A 27,306-nucleotide genomic window follows, 5' to 3' on the forward strand; every position below is an offset into this window, starting at 1 on the left:
CAAGCAATTTCTTTCCTTTTTTTTAAGATTTATTTATTTTTATACAAGAGCTGGGGTACAGTCCAGAGGTGCAAGAGGGTGAAAGGATTCACCAGAAACACAGCATGGAGCAGAACAGGCAGACAACAGAAATACACTGCTGAGGGGAACAGCGGGCACAACAGGGGAGGTCTGCTGCGCCATGAAGGATTCTCGCCGGCCGGCTGGGATCAAAGCTGCACTGCAGAGGCTGAGGACAGCTTCACAGCACGGCGCTCAACCTGCTGCGCCACCAGGTAGGCCCAAACAATTTATTTCTTAATTTCCTACAAGAAATGTCTAGACTGGGGCTGTGAACATTCTTTCTATAGCACATTAAGCAAACCTAAGTAACAAACTGAGAAAATTCACATCTTCAGACCCTCCGGTACAGGGCAGCATACTGTTTCTTGAGTCTTTTATTCATTCAACCAAAATCCTCTGAGTGCTCAGTCTGTGTTCATCAATGGGAATTTCTAGTGGGACTATCTAGACAGATCTCTTCCCCACTTTATCCTCACTCCATGGCAGCACTTGGAGAGGGATTGAATTTTAGTTGATTTATTTATTCTGAGTTGGGATAATACTTCAAATTATATGGAAAAAAATTCATATAGAACAAAAGGCCATCTTCCCCACTCCCCTTACCACTGACTACCAGTGTTATCAGTTTAAAATGCAACTTTGTGATATTTCTTCAAATTACTACAATTAGCTAGATCTTATTATGACATTATGCTAACCATCTACCTAGAATATTCTAACTGATCATTATAAATGTATTAATTTTCCCATTTAGGCATTTAAAACATCATTAAAATTTTATATAAAATATTTGTGTAGTTCTCAACATAGTAAATGACTGAAGGTCACAACATTTTTTTAATGAAAAAATGTTTGCATTATATATGACACACATGTATCCAGGAATTATGACTGGCAGGCATCAATCACCATAGAGCAGCTCACCTGATTCCTGTCGCGTGCATTTGTGTACCTGAGCTTCTGAATGAAGTAGAATATGAGCCAAGCTGAAGAAATAATCATCAAAACAATAAAGGATATTGACACGAAGACTAGAGAGCCACGGCTGAAGTTCTTTGGCGGCATTCGAGTTCCAACAGCTATTGTCATTTGTACAGAGATGTTTTTCTCCAGATAACTCAAAATATCCTTACCCCTCAATTCTGTAATCATGACGGCAATAATATCTCCAGTGCCTGTAATGTAAAATAAATATATATACTCAAGTGACATTTAAAATTTACAGGAACATCAAATATACAAAAATGCTACCTAGGAATTTTTGCTAATGGCAAGCTTGCAGATTCATTTTTTCAAATAAAGTAAAATTGCAGTTGGGTATGCTGGCATCAAGTGGGAACACAGACTTTGTTGCACAGTACTTAAAACGTAAACAGATTTTAAGCATGAGATGACTGCAGTGTTAAGAACCATATTAACTCGCTTTACAACTATATTTAAAAAATAGACTATTAAATCAGCCAAATGTGACAATAGACAGTATAAAGTATATTATACAGCAATAAAAATGTGATAAAATCATGGCAGGGTTTTGCTATAAAATCTTTTGCATCTTAAAAAATACTTAGTAAGAGGGCCTCCCCAGTGGTGCAGTGGGTTGAGCGCCATGCTTTGAAGCTGTCCACAGTCTCGGCAGCGTAGGTTCGATTCCCCACCGGCTAGGGAGATACCCACACAGCGCAGCAGACCTCTCTTGCCTTGCCCACTGTTCCCCTCAGCAGTACCTTTGGTCCGTCTGCCTGTTCTGCTCCCCACTCTGCCTCTGAAGAATCCTCTAACCCCCTTATACTCTGGCCTACGCTCCAGTTCTTGAATACATAAATAAACACATCTTTAAAAAATAATTAAGTAGAGCCTCCCTGGTGGTGCAAGGGGTTAAGCACAGCACTGTGAAGCTATCTGCAGCCACTGCAGCATGAGTTCAATCCCTGGCTGGCCAGGGAGCCACCCGCCTGGTGCAGCAGACCTCTCCTGTCTCACCTGCTGCTCTGCTCAGCAGTGTATTTCAGTAGATCTGCCTGTTCTGCTCCCCACTCTGTCTCTGTGAATTCTCTCACCCTCCCATGCCTCTGGTCTGTACCCCAGTTCTTGCATAAATAAATCTTTTTTTTTAAAAAAAAATTTATAAAAAACTCATCAGACAGTCCCAACTCCTTAAGAAAATGTAGAAAAGCATTGCTATATATATTAAAATTGGTACTTGTGCACAAACCATTCTTAGAAACATCTGTGGAACATTTACCTTGTGCAGGACTAGTACAAAGGAATAGAGTTAGTACAAAGAGTAGAAAAACATACAGGATATGCAATGCAGGCTTTATAACGTCTCTGACACTTAGGACACAAATTCAGTAGGCGTTCTAACAGCAAAATTCTAAATGGTGGAATATTCTATTTTATTAATAATGAACTACAACTGACTGGAGGAAGGCTCCCTTCCGGTTGACCCCAGAGCCCTTCTGGAAATGAAACTCTTTCTGAGATATGACCAAAGCTTAATATTCTGGACTAACTGACATCAAAACACTTTCAGCTTCCTGTGAATACCAACATGTTCTGCCATGACCACAAACTAAAGTTAATTTCCACCTACCCTCATCTGCAAAGAGAATACTTTCCCACTTTTTTTTTTAAAAAGATTTATTTATTTATTTATATAAGCACTGGGTACAGTCAGAAGTGCGGGAGGGTGAGAGAATTCACCAGAGCCAGAGCGGGGAGTAGAACAGGCAGACAGATGAAATACACTGCTGAGGGGAGCAGCAGTGGCGGCAGGAGAGGTCTGCGTGCCATGTGGGACCCTTGCCAGCGGCCGGGGAACGAACCGGTGCTGCAGAGGCTTTCCCACTTTCTTTTAAGGAAAGAGAGAAGCCTTTCTGCCATCACTCTAGTTGTCGGTGGATCGTCCTTTCAATAGCTACAGCTGCCTGTGGCAACCTGCAACTTTCCTTCTTCTAAGAGCCCCTAAGACTCTGGAGATCAGAGGAAAAAGAATGAGCATTTTGGGAAAGAAAAAAATATGACTACTTATTAAAATTTGAATAAGGTTTTGACATTATAAACAGCCAAAACAAACAACCCCCCCCAAAATTATCGTTTCAAAGGCTTCTTCTATGAACAGTAATACTGATTATTTATGTTTCACTTATCATATATAGCAAAAAAAAAGGTTACTCTTGTATTACATCAAGTCAAAAGACTACATATATCTGAAAAGAAACTGAATAAAAAAGGTTTTATAAAAATTTTAACTCAGCGGAACATATCCCCTTTGTATTACCATATTTTAAATTGTGTCAGCCACTTAATCAGAACATTGATTAAAAATACAAAACCAAAAAAAAAAAAACAAAAACAAAACAAAACCAAAAAGAGAACTGCAAAATTAAAGCAAGAAACAAAGTTAATATCTAATTATCTTTCTGAAATAAGAGTTCTGATTAGTAAGTTAGAGTAAATCATGATAATGCTAAGCCATTTTAAATTTTCCTTTAGTAACCTTAGGTTTGAGCCTCTAAAATGTTGTTTGACAGGCAATGATCTGTGGTATAAGATACCAGGTATGGCTATAAAGTAACTGAGACGGATCCCACAAACTACACATGACAATCAGTCTCATTGCTTTATAATCACACCAGGTACAAACAGTTTTAGCAATCAGTTCTGAGGCTCCCTCTGGATGACTCAAGCTGGAAAGGAGGAGGGAAAGCTGCTCAGGTAGCCAAAGGAACCAGTCCATGTAATCTCATTCGTTCAAAGAACACTAAATGAGCGCCACCTAATTTTAATAGAAAGCTGTTTGGGAAAAGAAGCTAATTATTTCAATCATCCATTCAACAATATTTATTGAGCACATACTATGATCAACGTTCCTTAATGTTCACCTTTCTAAAAGAAAGGAAAATTACCTGCTGTGAAATAATAGAACCATACATATTGGTCTCTGCCATTGGATTCTGGAACTAAGCTCCTTGCAATTTCCTAAGTGATAAGAACATTAGGAGCAAGAGTTCTAATATTTGGTCTTGACCCTGATCCTTGACAGAGTTCCTGCATCTCTTATAATTTCCTAGGTGATAGGAGTGCCTTTTGTTCTAATGAAGTGACTCTTGGTGGACTATGGGATAGCTTCAGGATGGGGGCTGGTTACCAAAAAGACTATTTTCAAAAAATGATGCTCATGGCAGATGTTCAGTAAATGCTGCAGCTTACTCAGCTTATTCTACTTGTATTCTTACTACTCATAGAAAGTAGAGGAAGACATTCATTTTTTTAAAAGATTTTTATTTATTTATGCATGAAAGAACTGGGGTGTAGGTGGTAAGAAGATTCATCAGAGACAGAGTGGGGAGCAGAACAGACGGATCTACTGAAACACACTGCTGAGCGGAGCAGTGGGCAAGACAGGAGAGGTCTGCTGAGCCAGGTGGGTCAGCTCCCTGGGCAGGGGATGGAACTCTTGCTGCAGTGGTTGGGGCTGGCTTGATAGTGCTGAGACTTTAACCCCTGAGGGACCAGGGAAGCTTTACAGGAAGATATTCTCAAGGGGAAACCACAAAGCCCCTACTGATTCCTTGTAATTACTCTCCACTATCTTGGGAAGCACTCAGGCACGAGCTGGTTTACAAGAGAACTCCAGCTTTTCAGACCATCCTCTATTCACACCCATGGCCAACTGGGAAGTATTTGAAAAATCCCTCCATTCCTCCCTCTTAGGGATGCATTGCAAGTCAAATCCAGTTCAGTTGGGCAGCTGATCCTTTAACCAAAAGGAAAGGCAGATCCAAGAAGAAAGCAAACAAGCTGTCTATGCACAAACCACAAATGGAGAGAGGTGGTTTTACTTTGTTTTCTCACTTCTTAACTATAAGCTTTTTTCAAAACTTTTTAAAAAAACCACCCTTATGCAAAATCCCATTTATAAGGTTTTATGGTTTAACACAATAACTTGTTTGTTAAGTTCAGATCAACTACCAAAGTTTTAAGAAATCAAAACTCAGATAATTTTAGGAAGTTTCCCATTGAAAAAATGCATTCTGGGGATGCTACATTTTCACGTTAAGTTTTTGCAATGATACTTCTATACTTTCTGTCAGTGGCATGAGAATTATTCCTGTAGAATTCAATGACTTATATGCAAATCAGAATACCATACATGTTAATTGAAAGAGATTAAAATTACTTGAAAATTCCAGAATGGCTGATGGTGAGGGAAGACCTAGGAGTTTCTATAACACTCTGCATAAGGTTAGGACGTCTTTTGTGCTTTGTCTCAATGAGTTCATCTGTTCATGACCTGAGGTCTTTTCTTCACTGCCACTGTCTTGATTTAAGTCCTTCTCAAATGTTTATCAGCAATACTCTCATGACCTAATGACTTAGTATTCATTCTTCCCTTTACTGACCTCTTAACAGAACTCAATAGAGAAAAAAGATGCTATATTCTTTCATGAAATGAATACAGCAATGATTCTGACAAATGCAGATGAAAAGTTATATCCATTTTAGATATCCTGCTGAGATTTGTCAGTGGTTTTTCTAAAATACACATTTGTGATGTCACTCCTCTGCTCAAAAGCCTTTGATATGTCCCATCTGTCAACTAAATAAAATTCTAACTCCTTAACCTGAGACACAAGGTAACTGGGAGTTATGTGATGGTGGATACTTCTTGTTAACCAAATGAAGAAAGCAAACAAGTTGTCTATGCACAATGTTGTTTCAAAGTGACTAAACATGTCTAATGAGGTCCAAGCAGAAATAAGACTGAAGTCAGGAGATAACTGGGCAAAAATGGAGAGGGCTTGAGGAACTAGAAGCTTCAAGACCACCCAGTGATAGGAGAAGAGAGAGAGAAGGGGAAGAGGCAATGGTCAGAGAACAAAACTGGAGTTGAAACTCAAGAAATAGAACAATTTCAAAGATAATGAGACCCAGGGAAGTAGCTGCAGGGTCAGGTTCTTGGTGAAGTAAAATGCAATGGCTGAAGGACCCCCAAAAAATGAATTACAGGTTAGGGTGTTCACTTTCTACTTGGATTCTGAGTTGGTCAGGATGATGGCAGAACTATATATGGCTAATCAGTCAAGGCCTCTGATGAAAGTGGAGGAGTGACAGACAGGAAAGTGAGTGGCTATAAGTAGGGGCATGGTGTGGAACATGACAACCAAAGGTGAAGTTCTGCCACTGTGAAAGTATACTGATTTGAAAGCAGGCTGGGACCACAGCATCCAGTCACTGTCCATGAAGATTCACAATGTTGACTAACTTGCAATTTTTCTGAAGCTTGATCTTGAATCTCCTGCCACGGGACTGACATATAGGAACTCAATGTATGAACCAATGAGAGATTCCCATCACTTGATAACTTCTGAAGATACGTGACTGTAGTTTGCCCTCAAAAAGATAAAGGGTTTACTGAGTCTGCATTCTTTTATTCCTTGGGACAGGAAGCTCTTCAGTTTCACATAAGCAAAGCAAAGTCTAACTGTTCAGCATTCAAACATGTTTCTTTATATTATCTTCTGGTTGTATGCACTTATGGAAAAAATTTCCACGTCATAAAAAAAGAGTGGCATAGAAGAGAAAGCCACTTTCTTCCTTTATGAAGAAAAGCAGAGGTGTATGTGGTGGGTAATTAAGATGACAAGTCATTTGTCAGCAGAGTTTCACAGAATCTTTTAGTTAAAAGAGCTTTTAGGAGTTACCCGATTCAAGCTTCAACATAGTACAGAAAACCCCTATAGACTCATCACCCCCAAATATTTACTGTGTATTCTTCTAAAGACAAAAAACATTTATAAACACCACCAAAATCAGAAAATTAGCACTGACGCATTACTACTATCTGAGTATCCATTCAATTTTCCCTAACTTCCACAAAATATGCCCTTAAAGGCAGCTCATATCAGAGCCACTCACTGCAACGAGTTGTCCACCTCAGTCTCCATCAGTCAAGCAGTCTCTGAGCTGTTCTTTGATGTTCACACTGTTGAGATGACAGCCCAGTTTTTCTGTAGACTCTCCCTCATTCTGGATTTACCTGGTGTTTCCTTTGGACTAGGCCTTACACTACTGGCAGCAACATTACAGAAGTGATTCTGTGCTTTTCTCAGTGCACATGATGAGGGGACGCCCAGTTTTGATCTATCCCATTCCTGATAGAGTTTGCTTTAATCATTCAATAAAAGTGTTATCCCCCAGGCACTTCCATTGTGAACTTACTCTTTCTCCCCTTTGTAATTAATTGGTACTCTGTAGGGAGGTACTTAGGAGACTAGGTAAACTCCATTCCTCACCAAACTTTCAATTCACATTTTTTACTTTTTAGATGAGTATTTTATTTAATGAGCTAAAATAGTTACTATCATTATTTGATATCTCAATTGTGTTGATACAACACTGTTCTATTTTTTGAACATTAGTTTTTCAGTATCTTTATTAAAACAAAATGCTAAAACTGCAAACAATATTGCCAATATCAAGAGTAACATGAGACTAATGTCTCCCTGCATCTGAATATCATGTTCACAGGGCTACAGCCCAAGATTTCAATAGTTTTTCAGCAGACATGGCACATATTAATGATAGAGCTTACAGGATGCCACTTGAACTACTTTTCAAGCCAGGTGTCTACAAATCTGTGTTATTAATTTTTTAGATCTCATTTGCAGGTTGACTTAATGAGTACTTTGTTTTTGTTATGTGTGTTCTAAGATCAACCTAGTTTTGTGTCATTTTCAAATTGAGATACCTATACTTTTCTATTTTTTTAAAGATTTGTTTTCTTTATTTACACATTCAAGAACTGGGTTCTAGGCCAGAGGTATGGACATTAAGAGGATTCGCCAGAGACAGAGTGGGGAACAGAACAGGCAGATCTACTGAAATATGATGTTGAGGGGAGCTGCAGGCAAGACAGGTGAGGTATGCTGTGCCATGTGGGTCAGCTCCCTGGCCGAGGACTGAACTCATGCTGCAGTGGCTGGGGATAGCTTGATAGTGCTGAGCCTTTAACCCCTGTGCAACCAGGGAGGCCCCTATACATTTTTTTTGAATAAGTTTTTGATAAAATAATTATAAACGGGTAGAGAAAGAAAGGTTAAGTATAGAGTTAGGCATTCCAACCAGGGAAGATTTAAGTAGAGAGGAAAGTGGCCCCCATTAACTTTTACACCAAACACCAGCACTCTAAGTCTTCAAATCTGTTATTTATGTTTAAGAGTAAGTGAACTGAACATCTAACAAAATGGATGGTGGGAGCCAGGTTTCTCACCTTTGGAGTAGGATTTTACAGAAAAGCAAAGGGAAGAAGCCAGAATAATACATGTGGCAGTAATGGATTAGAATTGGAGACATAAGTCTGAACTCATTCTTAGCTTAATACAGACACAGGTGATTACACATAGAAATATGCAGATGTGTATAAAGGCAGGGTTTAATATATACGCATATATTTTCTTGCTCTGTCAGCTTAGATGGTCCAAAGAAACAAAACCTCAATAGTAGTAAACACACCTAATAAACAGGATTCAAATGACATTCTCCAATAAATGGAAACTTTTTTCTAAAAGAAATGGTTAATGCTGGGACAGGGACAGGAAACATATACAAGATGAGCTTGGATCATTTTATAGCAACAGAAGGAAAGAAGCGCTCAAGAAGCTAACCAAAAAATAACACTTCTAGTAATGGCAGCATGTCAAAGGACACAGGGGCCAACCAAAAGAACTCCTAATGGTCAAGGCTGGTATAACTTGAGCAAAAACAAAAATAAGGTAGTAAAATCTAAAAATCCATGAATCCATACATATCAAGTAAAAAACAGAGAAAACACAAACAATCCCTACAGAATAATTTTAAATAAAGTGTATAACATACGCTACCTTAACTCCCCATTCCTTAAATGTGGTCTGTGCAAAGTAATCTCCTTCTAAGGTATTGTATGGAAGAGACAAAAAAAGAACTTCACAGTGGAGAAGCCTGACAAACACTATCTCAGTCAGTGGTCAAAGTCAACAGTGACATTGATCATTCATGGTAAGTATGTACTCTTAAATATTATGTGATGACACTGCACTTTATCACTGCAGTTTTGCTTCCCAAAAATCCATATTCCCAGTCTAATCATGAGAAAAACATAAAAATTAAAAAAAAAAAAAGATTAAATAGAGTAGATTGATAGTATTCCTGCATGGGATTTGGCACACAAGACATTACATAAAAGGGAAGAAAATGTGAATAAAAATAAGGACTTTTGTTAATAATAATGTATCAATTTTGCCTTACAAATTATAAAAAATGTAACATACTAATATAAAATATTAATAATATTCGGTTGTCAGAGAAGTCATGACACATTTTTTCTACATTTTTTCAGAGAAAAAAATACATCATGGGTTTTCTCACAACCCATATGTTATAACAAGGAAGCTGGATACAAAGGGAGTTCTTTGTCCTATCTTCACAATTTCTCCATAAATGTAAAGCTGCTCTAAAATTCAAAGTTTATTGAAAAAAATCACACATTATATAAAAGATAACAACTTCTCATCCGAAAAAATGGAGGCTGGAAAACAGAAACAACACTTCTAAAACTGTGAAAGGAAAATACTGGCAACCCAGAATTCTATATCTATGGCCTTGAAAAACAATGGCAAAAAAAGGAGAGACATTTTTAGATATAATATCTGATGAGAGAATTCATCACCAGCAGAACTACATTGCTGGTTCAAAGGGAAATGACAACAAGTGGAACTACTGAAAGGAGTATACACCAGAAGTGTTAAGATGTGGATCATTATAAAGCGATTTTTTTTTTCCTTTATCATTAGTTTTGCCATTTCCATTCCCCTCACCAGTTAAGGGTCCCTTTTCATTCCCTTCTAAAGGCTCCTTAGACTTACCAGACTTTGACAGGGGCAGAACAGGGGCAGAAGTGTCCTTTTAGGGACTGTCCATCTGGAATCTTTGGGGTGGTTTTATACTATCACAAACATGGAGGGTGCCGCTGGCATTCAATAGGCATGGGCATGTGAAGCTAAACATCTGTAATATCACATTCCTGCAAAAAAGAACTTTCCAGTGTAAAATACCACTCACTTACTGACCCCCCAACAAGAAAGACCTGAATTGAGGAGCACTGTAAAGCATCAATCAAGGAGTAAAGGATCCTCACTAGGCTACATTGTCTCTGGTAGCAACAGATACCCATGGGATGAATTCTGGGTTTGCAACTCTTAAGTTCAGGTAATCATCATATGAACAACTAGCAAGTAAAAAATATCTTCTATCTGTAATCAATGGAACTGACTTCTAAGCCAGTATTCAAAATGTTTGCAGATTTTTTTAAAAAAGATTTATTTTATTTATACAAGAACTGCGGTACAGGCCACAGCATGGGAGGGTGAGAGAATTCACCAGAGACAAAGCGGGGAGCAGAACAGGCAGATGGACTGAAAACACTGCTGAGGGGAACAGCAGGCGAGACAGGAGAGGTCTGCTCCTGTTGGGTATCTCCCTGGCTGGCCAGGAATCGAACCTGTGCTGGAGAGGCTGTGGACAGCTTTACAGCGCTGTACTCAACCCGCTGCACCGCTGGGGAGGCCCGTGTTTGCAGATTTTTAATAATATGCTAGCTCCCTCCTCTGCTAGAGCTTAGGAAAGGAGAAGCACAGGACTGATAAACAGGTAAATTGAGTGAGTTCACTGAGGAGCTTGCAATGTCTAAGTTAGACAGGAAGGCTAGTAGGTAAATTGTCTCAATCATCTGACAGAGGGAGGGGCCCTCCACTTCCACTTACCATTTAGAAAAATAAAGGAAAAATTCAGAATTTATGTAGAAGTTATTTAGGAGGAATCGGTTGTTTTAAAAGATATTTTTATTTTTAAAAAGTCACAGCTTAAGTGATTTAGCTTTAGATGTTTTTAATAATCATGAATTTAAAAAATGAATGGATTACTTGGTACACAAAGGAGAAATTTTTGCAAACTTAGGCAAAAAGAAGCATACAATTAAAATTTTGCTTCCTGCTATAGCACTATAATAAAACTGCAGGCTGTATCTTTTTTGAGATAATTAAAAATCCATATTCATCAGAACCTAAAAACTTTGAACAGTAAAAAAAAATAGTATCATTGTTATATTATTCATTTTCTTGGATGGGCTTTTAGACTAAAAACAGATTTACATTAAGTGACCCAAATTACTGATATTTAAATATATTTTGCAATATGTGATTTACTTATTGTCATAAAATATGATTTAAAAAAGTTACGAGTTAATTTTCTATATATTACAAGCTGATATTTTTCTACTCATTGCTAGTTAGTAAGAGTTAGGTGAGTTTTTTTTTTTTTTTTTTTTTAAAGATTTATTTATTTATTTATACAAGCACTGGTTACAGTCAGAAGTGCGGGAGGTTGAGAGAATTCACCAGAGCCACAGTGGGGAACAGAACAGGCAGACCGATGAAACACACTGCTGAGGGGAGCAGCGGGCGCGGTAGGAGAGGTCTGCCGCGCCATGTGGGAACCTCGCAGGCAGCCGGGGATTGAACTGCGCTGCAGAGGCTGCAGGCAGCCTCGCAGCTCATCGCTCAACCGCTGTGCCACGAGGGGAGGCCCAGAGTTAACATGAGTTTTTTTTTTAAAAAAAGAATACAATGGAAAAAAGATAAATAACCCCTCAACTAAATCTGTTCAACCAGCCAAAGGAACAAGAAGAAACATGTGATATTGCTGATTGATACAAAGGCTGAAAAGCATCATTATTATTTGGTCCCATATTTATATGAATTACTTAATCTTACCTCTAACAAAATGAAGAAAGCTCACACTCTTACAGGCATATAAATAAAAATATAAAAGAGATTTCCAATTTGATAATTATTTGACCAATTTAAGGCTATTAAACAGTAACAGTAAAGCCCACATACATTTTTAAAAACCAGGAAAATAAATCCTTAATTTTCAGATAAATGTGCATTAATTTAAACTATCCAAGGGCCCATAACTTCCCCTTTTATACTACCACATATCCGCTAACTACATTTTAAAGAACTCATTTTGCTAACTAGAGATAACAAACAAAACCACAAATTGAGCTGTCTTTCCTGTGGATGATGTCATAGACGCTGCATTGGGTAGATGTCCTTCAGTTATCAGATGAAGGGCACTCATTAGAACAAACAAGATCAAACTCTTGAAACACTGCTGACAAGGCAGGAAAACAAAATACTTACATTCGACCACATGGAATTTTAAAGTTAGTTATATTAGGTATAGAAATATATCTTTAAATGAAAAGAAAGCTTAGCAAAACTAAGGCTCTTAATGAAATCATCTCAATGGAACACATACTTAATTTTTTCATGGTAATTTGTTAGCCACTGCAGAAAATAGGTAAGACACAAATTTTAAAGACACTTGCACTTCTTTCCCTTCAGTCAATTAAGTATGCAAATAATGACAACATAAAAGGAAAAAGTATCTCAAAGAGTTACCAAAAGGGGCTGTGAAGACTTATGGACTCTGGATTGGAAACTCACCAAGCAGAGGCATCTAGAGGGGTCTTTTGTTTTTGACTCTCACTGTTAAAGAGGGTAGCGCATAGAACATGTGCCATTTTTCCCAAACCCACTTACAATTTAGCCACCGTGGTATGCCATGAACCACACTTCCCAAGGGGAGTGGTGGTGGAGCTACTGAGAACTAGGGGTCAAAGCTGAGTGGCCACATGGACCTCTATAACTCAGAAGGCCTCTCTCTCTGGCTTTGACTTGCACCCAGGGATTTGAAGGAGACACATGGAAGAGAGACTTGGAAAAGAGACACGTGGGGAGGCTGCTTTTGGTCCTTAATGGAGACAATGGTAGCCATTATCTCAACCTCATTATAGGTTATGTGCTATATTTTGAATTTTCTCTCTTTCCTGTTCCAGCTCACTGGGACCTGCCTAACCTCTTTTGTGGGGTTCCTTGCCAGAGGGTACCTTAGACTTGTGGCAAGCTTTCAGGCCTCAGTGGCTCCACTTTGGGCCAAGGCTGAATGGTTGTGCATGCGCCTACAAGGAAATATAGGTAATTTTTGGAGTTTTATTAGAATATTCTTTTTTTTTTTTTTTTTTTTTTAATAGAGGCATGCTTTATTTATTTGTTTGCTGGTTTGTTTGTTTGTTTTGTTTATACATGCACTGGGTACAGTCAGAAGCGCGGGAGGGTGAGAGAATTCACCAGAGCCAGAGCGGGGAGCAGAGCAGGCAGAAGGACCGAAGTACACTGCTGAGGGGAGCAGCGGGCGGCAGGAGAGGTCTGCGCGCCATGTGGGACCCTCCTCGGGTGGCCGGGGAGCAGCCGGGGATCGAACCGGCGCTGCAGAGGCCGCGGACAGCTTCGCAACCCAGCGCTCAACCGCTGCGCCACGGGGGAGGCCCATATTAGAATATTCTTTCTTTTCTATGTACACTAATTTTATTAAATATCTTTCACACTAAGAGGTCTGCTTCTTTTGCTTTGTGTGGCAGTTGGCTGGACCCCTTTCAGAGTGTATCCCTAAAGAGTTTGAGGTCTTTAGGTACCCCTCAGTCATGCACTAATATCACTGATTTATATTACAGTTCACAGCACAAAGGTTTCTTTGTAGGTGGACAGAAGTGACGTGAGCAGGGAAAGGATCAAACATGGCTCTTTGGGTCTACTCCTTGAGATCTGAGTTATACATTGGGGGAGAGGTGTCCAGTGCTTCTGATGCAAGGATCCTTGAGCTTCAGGTAAGTGGCCCTGCTCTACAGGGAGAGAAGGGGGACTGTGGAGGAAAAGAGCTGCAGCAGCACATTAATGAGCCAGTAAGGCAAGCACTTCTCAGAGCAAAAAGATCTTCTTCAGAGTATAAGCAGAAACAGAAGAGCAGAGCACTACAGCACAGAAAAGTTAAAAGAAGACCCTAATTCTGGATACTTAATGTTAAGAAATGCCAGGTTGAAAAGATGGGAGCCAGAGAAGGCTTGTGCTTTTGTGCACATTCGATTCTGCACAGCTTCACTACACTTCTCATCCGGTTTACAGAGGCGAAGGGCTTCATCTAGTGTGGCTACACTACATTGAATGTGTTCTTTCTAGAATCACTAGCTCTGATCCTGAACATGGACTCTATTAAAATCTGTCTTCCCTGGCATTCCTGCTTCCATTCCTTCTGTGGCTTCTCACCCAACCACAGGTGAAACTTGCTTCGCTACCACTCATCCCCTCCCCTCCCCTTCTTACCCAATGCTTTTTCTGGGTTTGGCAGGCCCCTATTTAGGTGGCAGAGAAGCGGCCAGGAAACAGCCTTCTAATTGCTTAATACAGTAGAGGGTTATCTACTGGGTAGAGGGATTCAGCTGTCAACTTCCGTGGTTGCAGCAGGTGTGAGATTAGTTTAGCACTGGGACGAGAGGTGGGAGGGGGGCATCCATACCTCCTTTTTTTCTTTCAAAATCCTCAGTTCCTAACTACTTGTCCTTGTCTTGTGTGCACTTCTGCTTTGAGATGAGGCCTTTAAGTTAAATCTCTTACAGTTTGCTTTTTCCTCATCTCAGAGCCTTCACCCATGAGGATTCTCCTACCTAGAAGACTCTACTCAACTCCTGAATTACAAATCAAACCTCATTTCCTCAAGGCAGTCCTCTCATACCTTGAACTTCAGTCTTCATAAGACTTCTCACAATTACAATTTGTAAATCAATGTTTATCTTCTCTGCTTGATTTTAACTCCACAAAGCAGCTATTATGTGTCTTGTTTACTTATGGAGAACTAAGAGTAACTTAAAAAATATCTGTTGACCAATTAGCATGCAGAATCCAAAATCCTGATTGTTGTCAAATGACCCAGCCTATTTTCTATCATTCACGCGCAGACTCTGTCTACACCAGGCATATTTTTGATTCATGTGGTTCCCCGACTTTGAGTGTCCACTCTGTCTGGTCAAACCCTGAACTTTAATTAGGGGTCCAGCACAATGAGAGTCACCTCCATGAAGTCTTCTTATAAGGGCTTTTCAGACTTGAAAGTTAGGAACCCTTTCAAGGTAACACTAAGTCAGTGAACATTTAGCACTCGATGGGCCCTGTACGTCATGCATTTGTCTTCCTATTAGAGTAAATGTTCCATAAGGACATACACTTGCATATGTTTCTATAGTTCCCTAGATTGTCTATCACAAAATGTTTGGCATATAGCAAATATAATTAAACACTTGTTGATTAATTATTTTATACTAAATACATTTGAAGCAATTAAATTATATGGAAAAAGGACAGGAAATACGAGAGGAAAAAGTATACTTAGAATTAGAAATGGAAAAAAAAAAAAGATGAGGCAAGATGATCCTCAGACCTACTAAGCCTGTGCACCCATGTCCAGCACCTAATCCTGCCACCACTGCCACTATGGCCAAGAGAAAACTAAGTAATGCTAAGGGAAATAAAGCCAAGGTGAAGGACAAACCAGAGTAGATCCACAAGGTCACCTGCTAAACCTGCTCATCCAAAGCCAGAGCTCAAGCCTAACAAGGTCCTGGCAAAGAAAGGAGAGAAGGTACCCAAAAGAAAAAAAAAGGTAAAGCTGATGCTGGCAAAGATGAGACTAACCCTGCAGAAAACGGAGATGCTGAAACAGACCAGGTCCAGAAAACTACAGGTGCTGCAGATGTCATGTGAATTGTGTGCATTTTTGAAACTGTACTTCTGGTGACTGTAGAGTTTGAAAAACTTTTTAGTCGTTTTATAAAAGTGCAAAATTTTGTTTTACTTTTTTATTTTTTAAAACCTATGTTGTTAGCACACAGAACACTTCATTGTTGTTTTTTAGGGAAGGGCATATGTCACTAATAGAATGTCTCTGAAGCTGGATTTGATGTGTGTGTGTTTCCCGTGTGCGGAATCTTTCCCTCTAGTTTTTAAAGACTTGGTTCCCAGGAGAAGGGATTCCTTGATTTTGACACACATTAGCAACCTTGGCACAGATACCTTGTGGGGGAAACCTAAGATTCACTTCTATGTCCTCTTCTCCCTCTCTACCTTCAGCAAAGACTTGACTCCCTTACACCCAGAGAGACCTGTTGAGATTTAACTACGAAAAAGTGGTTATCAGTATTTCAGGCAAACTGGGCTTTCCAGTGTCACCACTGAGATGGCACCCCTCAAAAGAGCAGCGGTTCCTTTTTTAGATTGTGGATCTTCAGATTGAAAAATCTGCTATTTTCATTCTATTACCTGAAAGTCAGGGTCAGCCTGTGAAAAGCTGCTGAACAACACACTAAATGTAAAATGTCAACCCTCACTCTAACCTTTTCCCATTCACTGGGTTTTATAGCAGCTTTCTGATTTTGGTAGTCCATTGAAGAGGGGAGTTTGAAAGTTGTATTCTGTTAATGATTGTCTATCCATATCTGGCCTAAATGCCATGATTGTTTTCTATGAAGAGTATCTTTAATAAAGTTTGACTTGGCGGGGGGTGGAGGTCAGTACCAGTCTTAAAGAAACAGGTAAACTGGTTTCATAATTATGAGACACTGCTCATCCCAGGCATAGGAACAATAAATAACAATTGTACAATTTAACAAATTCATTATCTCAAAGAACTTCACAGGTAGGTAGATTAGGCAGATGCTATCTCTCTTTCACGAATGGGGACACTGGTTTAAAGCTTCCTCACCCAGACCCACTAGGTTAGTAATCAACTGGGCACGTGTTAAATATATGTTGTTTAACTTTTTAAGAAACTATGTCTTCCAAATTGGTTGTATCATTTTATGTTCCTACCCAAATGCATGAATGCTTCAGTTTATCCACATCCTCAACAAACTTTGGTATATGGGGGCCTCCCTGGTGGCGCAGGCGGTTGAGGGCAGTGCTATGAAGCTGTCCTCAGCCTCTGCAGTGCCGGTTCCATCCCCATTGGCCTCAGAGCAACCCACATGGCGAGCAGACCTCTCCTGTCTCGCCCGCTGCTCCCCTCAGCAGTGTGTTTTGTCAGTCTGCCTGTTCTGTTCCCTGTTGTCTCTGGTGAATCCTTTCACCCTCCCACACATCTGGCCTATACCCTGATTCTTGTATAAATAAAATAAATCTTTAAAAAAAACTTGGTATATGACTTAAAATTATAGTTATTCTAATGGGTGTGAAATAGCATCTCATTGCTTTGATTGCATTTTTCTAATTAATGAAATGTCTAATCATTAAATCCTTCAACCACTGTAAAATTAGGTTTATAATATTACTGACTTTTAAGTTTTTCATATATATTCTGCATATAAACCCAATATTCTGCATATAAATCCAATATCAGAGAGATGATTTGGAAGTATTTTCTCTCAGTCTGTGGCTTTCTTCTCATTTTCTTAATAGTGTCCTTTGAATAAAAAAGATATATTTTTAAAATTTCTGATGAAATTAACTTTTTTGAACCATATGTAAGGACTTTTTGTCTAAAATCACAAAGTCCCATGATCCCACAATTTCTTCAAGAAGTTTATGTAGTTCTTACACTTTGTCTAATAGCTATTGTGATGCAATTTTTACACAGTGTAAGGTAAGTGTCTTAGCTCCCTTCTGCCTTTTTGCACATGGATAATAATTGTTCCTGCATCTTTTGTTTAAAAGACCATCTTTCCCCAACTGAATTGTGGCACCTTTGCCAAAAGTTAATGGATTACCAAATAAGTATTTCTTTCTAGACCCTCAGTTCTGGTCCATTGGTCTAAATGCCTATCCTTGAATCAATACCACAATGCCTTGATTACCAAAATCAAGTCAGTACTTATTTTGGAGTCCTTTTTCAAAATTATTTGGGTTATTATAAGTACTCTTTTAGGATCATCTTATCAATTTACAAAATATCAAATTCAGTAAGTTTTCAGCTATCATTTCTTCAAGTATTATTTTTGCTCCTTTTTCTCTGTCTCTTCCTCTGAAATTTCTACTACTTACATATAGTATGTTTGATAGTGTCCCACAAGCCTTTGAGACTGTTCTCTTCCCTTCAGTATTTTTTTGACCTGTTCAGATTAGATAATTTCAAATGATTTATCTTCAGGTTCACTGAGTCTTTGCCATTTTAAATTAGCTGGTGCAATCTTAGAGTAAATTTAAAAAAAAATTTGATATTGTACTCTTCAATTCCATGATTTCTATTTGGCTCTTTTGATAGTTTTTATATCTTTTACCAAGAAGTTCTAGTTGTTGACTCACTGTTACCTTACTTTCCTTTAACTCTTTATTTCGCTTCCTTTAAATTTTAAACAAATTTTATCAATTGCCTTGAAGTCTTTCCTCTGCTAAATTCAACATCTGAGGATATCCTATACCTATAAACTGTTTATACAGATTGTTTTCCTAGTATGAATCACTTTCATATTTCATTGCATATCTTTTATTGAAAAGTGGACTTTTTAGACAATATCTTGCAGTAACTCTGATTTCTGATCCCTCCCCCTTCCCCTTACGAAACCATTGTATTTGGCTTGTCTGCTTGTTTTGTTCAGATAACATGCCTGGGCTAAACCTGTGAAATTTGTTTCCTTTGTAGCGTGCAGCCACTGACATCTCCATTCACATTTTTATCTACTTTACCTCCTTCTTTTTAAGACTAGTTTCCTAGGATTACTATTGTGCCTGCAAAGTCATCAGTCACTTACTGGACATAGGTGGTCCTCAAGATTTCTGCACTCTGCAATGGATCTGTATGTAGGCACAGAAGGATCAAAGTTCTAGCCTTTTCCAATCCTATCCTGGATTTTTCTGCAAGCCTGTTCTGAGTCGCCTATGTGCATGCACATGTTCTCAGGGTTATCCAAGAGTAGATAGTTTCTGGCCAGTGGCTGCCACTGAGCATATGGTCTCAAAGGAGGATATACTTGCCTGCAATTTTAGACTAGGAGATGCAGATTCTGGACTTCCTCCACTTGCCTACCCCTATGAAGTCACTTTTATAGACAAGGATGGATGTCTGGCACAGATGTCACCTACCTTTTTACACACCACAGAACATGCTGTCAGGTCAGTCCTTGTCCTAACCTGGCAGAAACTCGATTTAACCTAGTTTGGGGAGTGGGGAAACAATTCCTAGACAAATACCATAGATTCCAAGCATTTGGCATTTTTCAAAGCATAAATGTACCTCAGACTGTTTTATGTCTCGGTTGATGTTCAGAATATCGAAATAGTTGCTTTTGTCAATTAAGTCCATTTTTATAGTTGTTTTCTTCTGGGAAGACCATTTGCTGAATTCATCACCCTTCTCTATTTACTTTTTAATCCTACCTTAGAGATACGTTACAAAGTTTTTCTTTTTTATGATTTTTATTTGGAAATATTTCAAAGACCAAAAATAACAGAAAATATATGAACATCTGTGTATTCAACACTCAACTTAAGAAATGAAACACTATAGATGTTTGAAACTTCTCATTTGCTTAAATTTGGTATGTTTTTATTATTTAATACCAACATGCATATTTATAAAGCAAGTAAGGTTTTGCATTTCTTTTATTCAAATAATATTTGATTATATATATTCTTCTACAACTTACTTTTTCTTTTACTCATTATTATGTTTTTGGGATTTATTCATGTAAATGCATGTGGCATTAGTTCATTCACAGTCAACTGCTATATAAATATGTCACAATCCATTCTCCTGTGACGGACACACTCGTATTTCCAATAATTCACTGCTACAATGCTATAATGAATACTTCTGTGTGTATTTCCCTCGCAAGCGTAACAAGAGTCTGGAAAAATGAGAGACAGGGGCTATTAATGCTTGTGTAATTACACAAACCTCCAATTGGCTTGCAGATTATTGGAGATAGGATGTGGGATGGCTCATAAAAAGGGCACATAGTGGTTGTTCTCCACAATAGGAATTCCTGGTCTTCCAGAGAGTCTAGATTTAGAGTAAGAAGAGGTCTTCCCACACAGGGATTAACTTGAACTATGTCACAGCAAGTCTGGGACCAAAACCTCAGGTTCTAGTCTTCTTTTTTTCTCAAAGTAAAGTTTATGGGCCAATACCATCTGGAAATTTGTTAAAAATACAGGATCTCAGGTTGTACTTCAGACCTACTGATTCAGAATCTGCACGATTCCCAGGTGATCTATACATAAATTAGAGTTGGAAATGTACCATAGCCTGTGTACCTCAGCCTGAAAATACCGGATCACATGTATAGTCTCTAATAATATCAAATAATGCCAACTTTCTCTCTAAAATATTGTACTAATTTACTTCCCCACATTATACTAATGTTCTATTTGCTAATTACAATATAAAGCTATCTTCTACAGCTTTCATGTATACTTTCATTCCATTTGCCTTACTAAGATTTCATTCCCTAAGAATGGATCCTTAAACTTGTTGCCTAAATTTCCTTGTTTGTGTTGCTATAACCTTAACTGTGATAAAAAGTTACATGGTCAAATAAACTTGGGAAACCAAAAGTTAATCAAAGTAAAACAAGTTCTTTACTCTCAGAGATCGCAATATGTTTACCAGGAATCTCTAAAAGTAGGACACATGTCCTCCATGGGTCATTTATGAACATATCTGAATAAACATTTCAAGGACACAGACAGGGAATCAGTCATTTTATTAAAAAATTTTTTAGAATCTGTTTCTTATGATCTCCAGTTCTTCCCATACTTAAGACTCTCATCCCAGATACTTTCTAAGTAGTATTGTGCATATAAAACAACATCATGAGGGAAGAAAAAAATACATTTTGCTTGGTTGAATTTCTCCTCCATTTTTTTCATGTTTTGGTTTTTATTAAAAAGAAATCAGTATGTAATGACTATGTTCAAAATTTCCAACAGTTTTTCCTCCAAGACAGCTAAGGATTGCAAACTGGTATCTACTCTGCTACCAAAGCAGAAAAAACACTATTTTAAACCCAGTGTTCTCACATAGATGTCCAGCTAAATTACTGCTCCTTAATTTCCTTTTGCTTTCCCTGAAGAAATAAAAAGTTGCAGGGCTTTTAATAACAGTAAAAATCACAAACCCTTTGTTTTATTATTTGTGCTTTTCTTTAGTTTCAGTTTTTCTATAATAATTGTGCTACATTTGCAACCAAAAAAATTTTTAGTTGTAAAAGGCTTAATTTGAAAGGAGGAAAACAAATCACAGCGAAAAAAAAAAAAACCCACCTCATCTACATTATTTTACCAAAATATACACAAAAGAATACCTAGGAATTAACTTAACCAAAGAGGTGAAGGACTTGCACAATACAAACTACAAAACACTGGTAAAGGAATCAGATCATAACACATGGAAATGGAAAGAGAGTCCATGCTTTTTTGATAGCAATATATAAATTGCTATATAATCCCAATGAAAATACCAACAGTATTATTCAAAAAAATTGAACAAAAATATTAAAATTTATGGAACCATAAAAGGTCTTAAGTAGCAAAAGCAATCCTGAGGATAAAGGAAACGGAGGTACTATGTTACCTGACTCTAAATAACTATATTATAAAGCAACAATTATTAAAGCAATATGGGGCTGACGTAAAAACTAATATAGAGGTCAGAGGAACAGAACTGAAAACCCAGCAATAAATGCATGTATATATCAATACTTGATTCATGATACAGAACCACAACCATCAATGGGTAAAAGAGAGTCTCTTTAAAATGTGCTGGGAAAACTGGACAGCCACATGTGGAAGAATAAAGTTGGATCACTCTCAACTCCATTAAAAAAATTAAATTCAAAATGGTTTAAAGACTTAGATATAAGCCCTACAACAATAAAACACACTGAAGAAAACATTGGCAATACATGTCATGACATCAATGATAAAAATGGTTTTGGAGATTTGACTCCTATGGCAAGAGAAATTAAAGCAAAAATAAACAACTGGAATTTCTTCAATTAAAAAATTATTTTCACAGTGAAAGAGAACAGAGATTGAAAAGACATCTCACTGTATTAGTGTAAGTTTTTAAACATTACACAACTGACAAAGGGTTAACAGCAAAGATATATAAAAAATGTATTTAACAATGAAAAACCAAAGAAACCAATTAATAAAGGGGCAGCAGGTTTGAACTGATAACTCACCAAAGAGATATCTAGAAGGCAAATAGATAAAAGGAAAAATATTAATTATCACTTTTGATAAAGGAGATACAAGTCAAAATTGCAATGAGATATCATCTCACATCCATGAGAAGGGCACTTATTAAAAAGACTCCCAACAAGTGCGGGAGAGGATGCAGAGAAAGAGGACCCCTATTACACTGTTGGTGGGAATAAAAACTGGTCTAGCTATTTCAGAAAGTAATGTGGATTTCCCTCAAAAAACCGAAAATGGAAATACCATGACCCAACAATCCCACAGTTAGGCATTTTTCCAAAGAACACAAACCATCAACTCAAAATCATATGTTCTATTCAATACAAAGTTTGCTGCATCATTCTCAATAATAGCTAAGACATGGAAACAACCTAAGTGCCCACTAGTTGAGGCTTGGATCAAGAAGATATGGTATATCCACACAGTGGAATACTATTCAGCAGTAAGAAAAGTTGAAATGCATCCACTTACATAAAAATGGAAGGTGTTTTAGGGAATTATGCACAGCAAGTCAGAATGACAAAGACAAATATTGAACATTTACATAGAGGGTGATTCAACAAAGTAAAATGCTCATAAAAACTAGCAGACAATAAATGAAGTGAGGTTTCTGAGGTTAAAGGAGGAGGGAAAAAAGTTCAAAAGGATATAAGGGAAGTTGGTGTGGGAAAAACACACCTGAATGACCCTCAGGATGAGCAGGTGTTTACAAGATAACTGTCTACAAAATGATTATGTCAAAATTAATTACACAGTGAAAGTTCTGAGCCCCTCTTCTGCTGATACCTGTCTGCTACAATCTCCTGTTGATTTATAAATGGGAGATTACCTACCCAAATGTGGTTACAGTGAGGACTGTCTAAGAAAATATATATTAAAAGGCTTCTCCAAATCAAATGTCATAAGAGGAAAAAAAATTAAAAGAAACCTATTAGAATGACCCAAATCCAGAAAAATGAGTACACCAAATGCTGCTGAAGATGTAAAGTGACGAGAACTTTCATTTACTGCTGCTGGGAAACCAAAATGATACAGTCCCTTTAGAAGACAGAGAGCAATTTCCTACAAAACGCAACACACTCTTTGCTCCTTGGTATTTACCTAAAAGGAGTTGAAAACTTATGCCCACACAATAACCTGAAAGTGGATGTGTACAGCAGTTTTATCTATAACTGCTGAAACTTTGAAACAGCAAAGATGTCCTTTAGTAGGTGAATGGATAAATTATGGTACATTCTGACAATGAAATTTTATTCAGCATTCAAAAGAAATGAACTATCAAGTAATGAAGATACATATGAGAAACTTAAATAGGTAACACTAAGTGGAAGAAGACAGTATGAAAAAGCAACATACTGTACAATCCTAATCATAAGACATTCTGGAGAAGGGAAAACTGTGGAGACAATAAAAAAGGTCAAGGTTTTCCAGGGGCAGCAGGGAGAGGGGAGGAAGAACAGGTAGAACAGAGAGAATTTCTGGGCAGTGAAAATATGCTGAATGATACCACAATGATGGATACATATTATACATTTGTTCAAACCCACAAAATGTACACCACCAAAAGGGAACCCCAATGTGAACTATGGACTTTAGGTGATGATGAAGATGAATCAATGCAGGTTCAGCTGTAACAAATGTATCACTCTGGTGGGGGATACTGATAATGGGGGAGGTTGTACATTAGTCAGGGTAGGGTATATATGGGAAATCTCTGTACCTTCTACACAATTTTTCTAGGAACCTAAAACTGCTCTAAAAAATAAAGTCTTTTAAACAAAAACCAAAAATTGCTAATAGTAAGTGCTCAATAAATTGCAACTATTGTTATTAAAATAGTTACATTCGAAATATTCTAAATTTTCACAAAAAATGAAGGAATATTATTACTATTATAATTATACTAATCACTGAGTCAGTTTCAACAATTATCCTGGTAAGACAAAAAAACATCCTTTTCAAATAGGTTACCCTTCAGAATCCATGACATAATCTAAACAAATGACTCAAAATCAACTATATTAATTTTCAAAGTACCAAGAGACATGTAGAAATAAAAAAAAATTTAAGGATTCAATCACAGCCAGTTACTTAGTAAATGCAAGTTTTACACTATTATGGCCATTTAAGAAAAAGAAAAAATTCAATTAAAAGAAAAATACATGCATCTTGACAGATGGTAAAACCAAAATTAAATATAATCACAGAATTACGTTGAGAATGATAAGGAATTTCTAGGAGGAAAAAAAATCTATAAACATATCCACTCCCTTTTTTTGTTTACCTGGGTGAGTCATGGTGACTGGCTCCTCTTTGGATTTATTATTGTAAATGACTACAGCAACTGCATTATGGAAAGCAGCCCGTGATATTTTCTCTTTAAATGTGCAATTTCCCCTCTGCAGCAAGGCAATCCACTGTTTGATATTCGGAGGGACAAAGAACCGGGTTTGTGGATCGCAGCCCAGATGATCAGCAACTAAAGAGCAAAGAAAAAAACCCACACATTAATTTTTTCTCAGGTAGAGATAAATAAAATCAATCAAGTCTTGATTAAAGTGCTCAATGGTTTTCTTACTACTCTATAGACCCTAAAGCACTTCAAGCAGTTCACTGCCAGCAGAGCTGTGAATGCATTCACAAAGGGCAATACAATGAGCTGGAACCCGTATCCTAAGGGAGAAACAGCACTAAAATGTTGCCTGTAATGCAAAAATTCTCTTTCATTTTATAGACTGACAAAAATGAAAGACTGAAAATGTCCAGTGTAGGTCAGAAGAAAAGGCAAACAAGAAAACCCAGAACCCAGGTGACAGATCTATCCCTGACTTTTGCTCATTCATCTGACTTGTTCAACTTTCCACACCCTACTTGATGCCACCACCACCACCAAATGAGAAATGCCTGAAGAAAATGAGAAGCCAAGCTAACCTTTGATTGTTACCAAGTGGTGCTGTTGAAATTCAAGTATAACTGAATACATTTCTTAATAAATGTCTAAGGAAAATTAGAAAAGTTCCATTTGTCCACTGCAAATCTAAATATTTAAAATAACATAAAACTAGATTATTCCTCTAATATACATTTACTGGTAAAAATTATTCTACAATCACACATTAGCATACATGTATTAATTCAATATATTCACCTGTCTAATAAAATACATAAGGAACACCTACACTAACTCTCGGGATTACTAATCACATGGTCATTATTCTGTTTTAAATACCCATAAGTACATTTAAGTTTGTTAGGACACGTGCCTCAATTTTCCATTCTGCAAAATATGGTCATCTTAGTTCTGGTACTCTGCAAATTACAAGCAGCAGTCACTGGCTGCTCTTCCCATCGCCCACTCTCACATTGACAATAGGTTTGAATGAGAGGGCAGGGTAGTCTCTAAGGGGTAAAGACATGATAAAAGCTAAGTTTGAAAACTGCAGGTGTGCAGTGCCAGAGGATGGCAGTCATATGACTCCACAGTCATTGCCAATGCTGTGTAGCCTGGGGGCGGGGCTGTGTAGCCTGTGAGCAATAACAAATAAGTAGAATCGAAGTATATAAAGATGACACAAGTGGAGAAATGTTAGCTTACCACAGCACACTAACAAAAGAAATTAAATGTTCACACTACTTAAACTATAAAATGTAGGGATGCCATTAACTTCAGAGAAGTAGTACACCTATTATTTCCACTTACGCAGCATCTTGTCCCCAAATTCTCTTATATGGCGAGGGATTGCAATGAGTACACAGTTGCTACCAAAGGTCTCTCAATACATAATAATGGAGGGAAATGACTTCATGATTTGTCATGATGGGTGTTGTTTACAACTTATCCCTTCCTTTCCTTAAAGAATTTCCATACTTTGAAACTTTAGTTCTTTCTCAAATTAAACCGAGGGGAAGAAAATTCCATGTCACAATTTTAGCAGTCAACTACTGAAAGATAGTCAAGGAATTAGGCAACCTTGAAATCCTGAAACAGACTGTTTACTTTCAGTGATATCTATTTCACAGATAATTATGCCGTTTTATTTATTTATTTTTTAAAAATTTATTTATTCATACAAGCACTGGGTACAGTCAGAAGCATGGGAGGGTGAGAGAATTCACCAGAGCCAGAGCAGGGAACAGAATAGGCAGACTGATGAAATACACTGCTGAGGGGAGCAGCGGGCACGGCAGGAGAAGTCTGACACGCCATGTGGGACCCTTGCCAGTGGCCGGGGATCGAACCGGTGCTGCAGAGGCTGTGGGCAGCTTTGCAGCCCAGCGCTCAACTGCTGCGCCACCAGGGGAGGCCCAATTATGCCGTTTTAAATGTGAGCATTTAGGAGATATGTTATGATAACCTCATTGTCTTAGGATAACTTCCAAATACTTCATCCAAATATGGAGCAATCTAAGAAATGGTTTTAAATGTTTCATTTGTTATTTTTCAAAACATGCTGCTGCACAAATACTAAAGAGATCTGAATACCTGTCTTCTGTGAACATTCCTTTGCCTGATGATTTTATATGCATTCATGACGTGGTAAGGAAACCATCTAGTTATGGCAGTAGCAACACATGGGGTCCAAATTCTAAACCAATAATTTAGTATCTGAGCCAGTGGCACAAGCTCAGTTCTCTCATCTTCAATTTTTACAAGTATAGAGACAGATAAAATTTTTTTTTTTTTTTTTTGTGGGACCCTTGCTGGTGGCTGGGGATCTAACAGGCGCTGCAGAGGCTGCGGGCAGCCTCGCAACCCAGCGCTCAACCACTGCACCACCAGGGGAGGCCCGACAGATAAAATTCTTACCTACAAAACTCATGTGAAAAAATCTATTAATTCTCTCCTTTAATTTTATGGGTGTCATCCTATCATGTCCCAGTGATCCAGTCTGGTGCCTTGGGGATTTTCTGTGGAAATCCACCCACAGTACTATTTTACCTCACTCCCCAGCTCCCAAGTCTTACTCTCTCTTCAGTTGTTCTAACAAGTGTCACTATTCATGCAGAACAGCAGTTCCGTAATAGTCACAATGTCTAAGACTGAAAAGACACACAGGGGTGCAACCACAGAACAAAACCTATCTAGCATTCTAAAGGACAGCTTGAAAATCCTCTTAAA

The 27,306-nt window shown here is 37.9% G+C and overlaps 1 protein-coding gene across 3 annotated transcripts in view; it reads right to left on the bottom strand.

Annotated features, from left to right (window-relative positions):
* Window positions 1–27,306, bottom strand: part of RNF130 (ring finger protein 130) — a 137,100-nt gene that overhangs the window by 64,570 nt on the left and 45,224 nt on the right. For all 3 annotated transcript variants that reach the window (XM_037500148.2, XM_037500146.1, XM_037500147.2), the window contains exons 2-3: window positions 24,472–24,666; window positions 988–1,238 (exon numbers count right to left, since the gene is read on the bottom strand). In XM_037500148.2, coding sequence (XP_037356045.1) covers window positions 988–1,238; window positions 24,472–24,666 — 446 coding nt within the window. The remainder of the gene's footprint in view (window positions 1–987; window positions 1,239–24,471; window positions 24,667–27,306) is intronic.

The sequence above is a fragment of the Talpa occidentalis genome, unplaced genomic scaffold, assembly GCF_014898055.3.
Source record: "Talpa occidentalis isolate TD23 unplaced genomic scaffold, MPIMG_talOcc4v2.1 talOcc4.9, whole genome shotgun sequence".
In the NCBI taxonomy this organism is placed as follows: domain Eukaryota; kingdom Metazoa; phylum Chordata; class Mammalia; order Eulipotyphla; family Talpidae; genus Talpa; species Talpa occidentalis.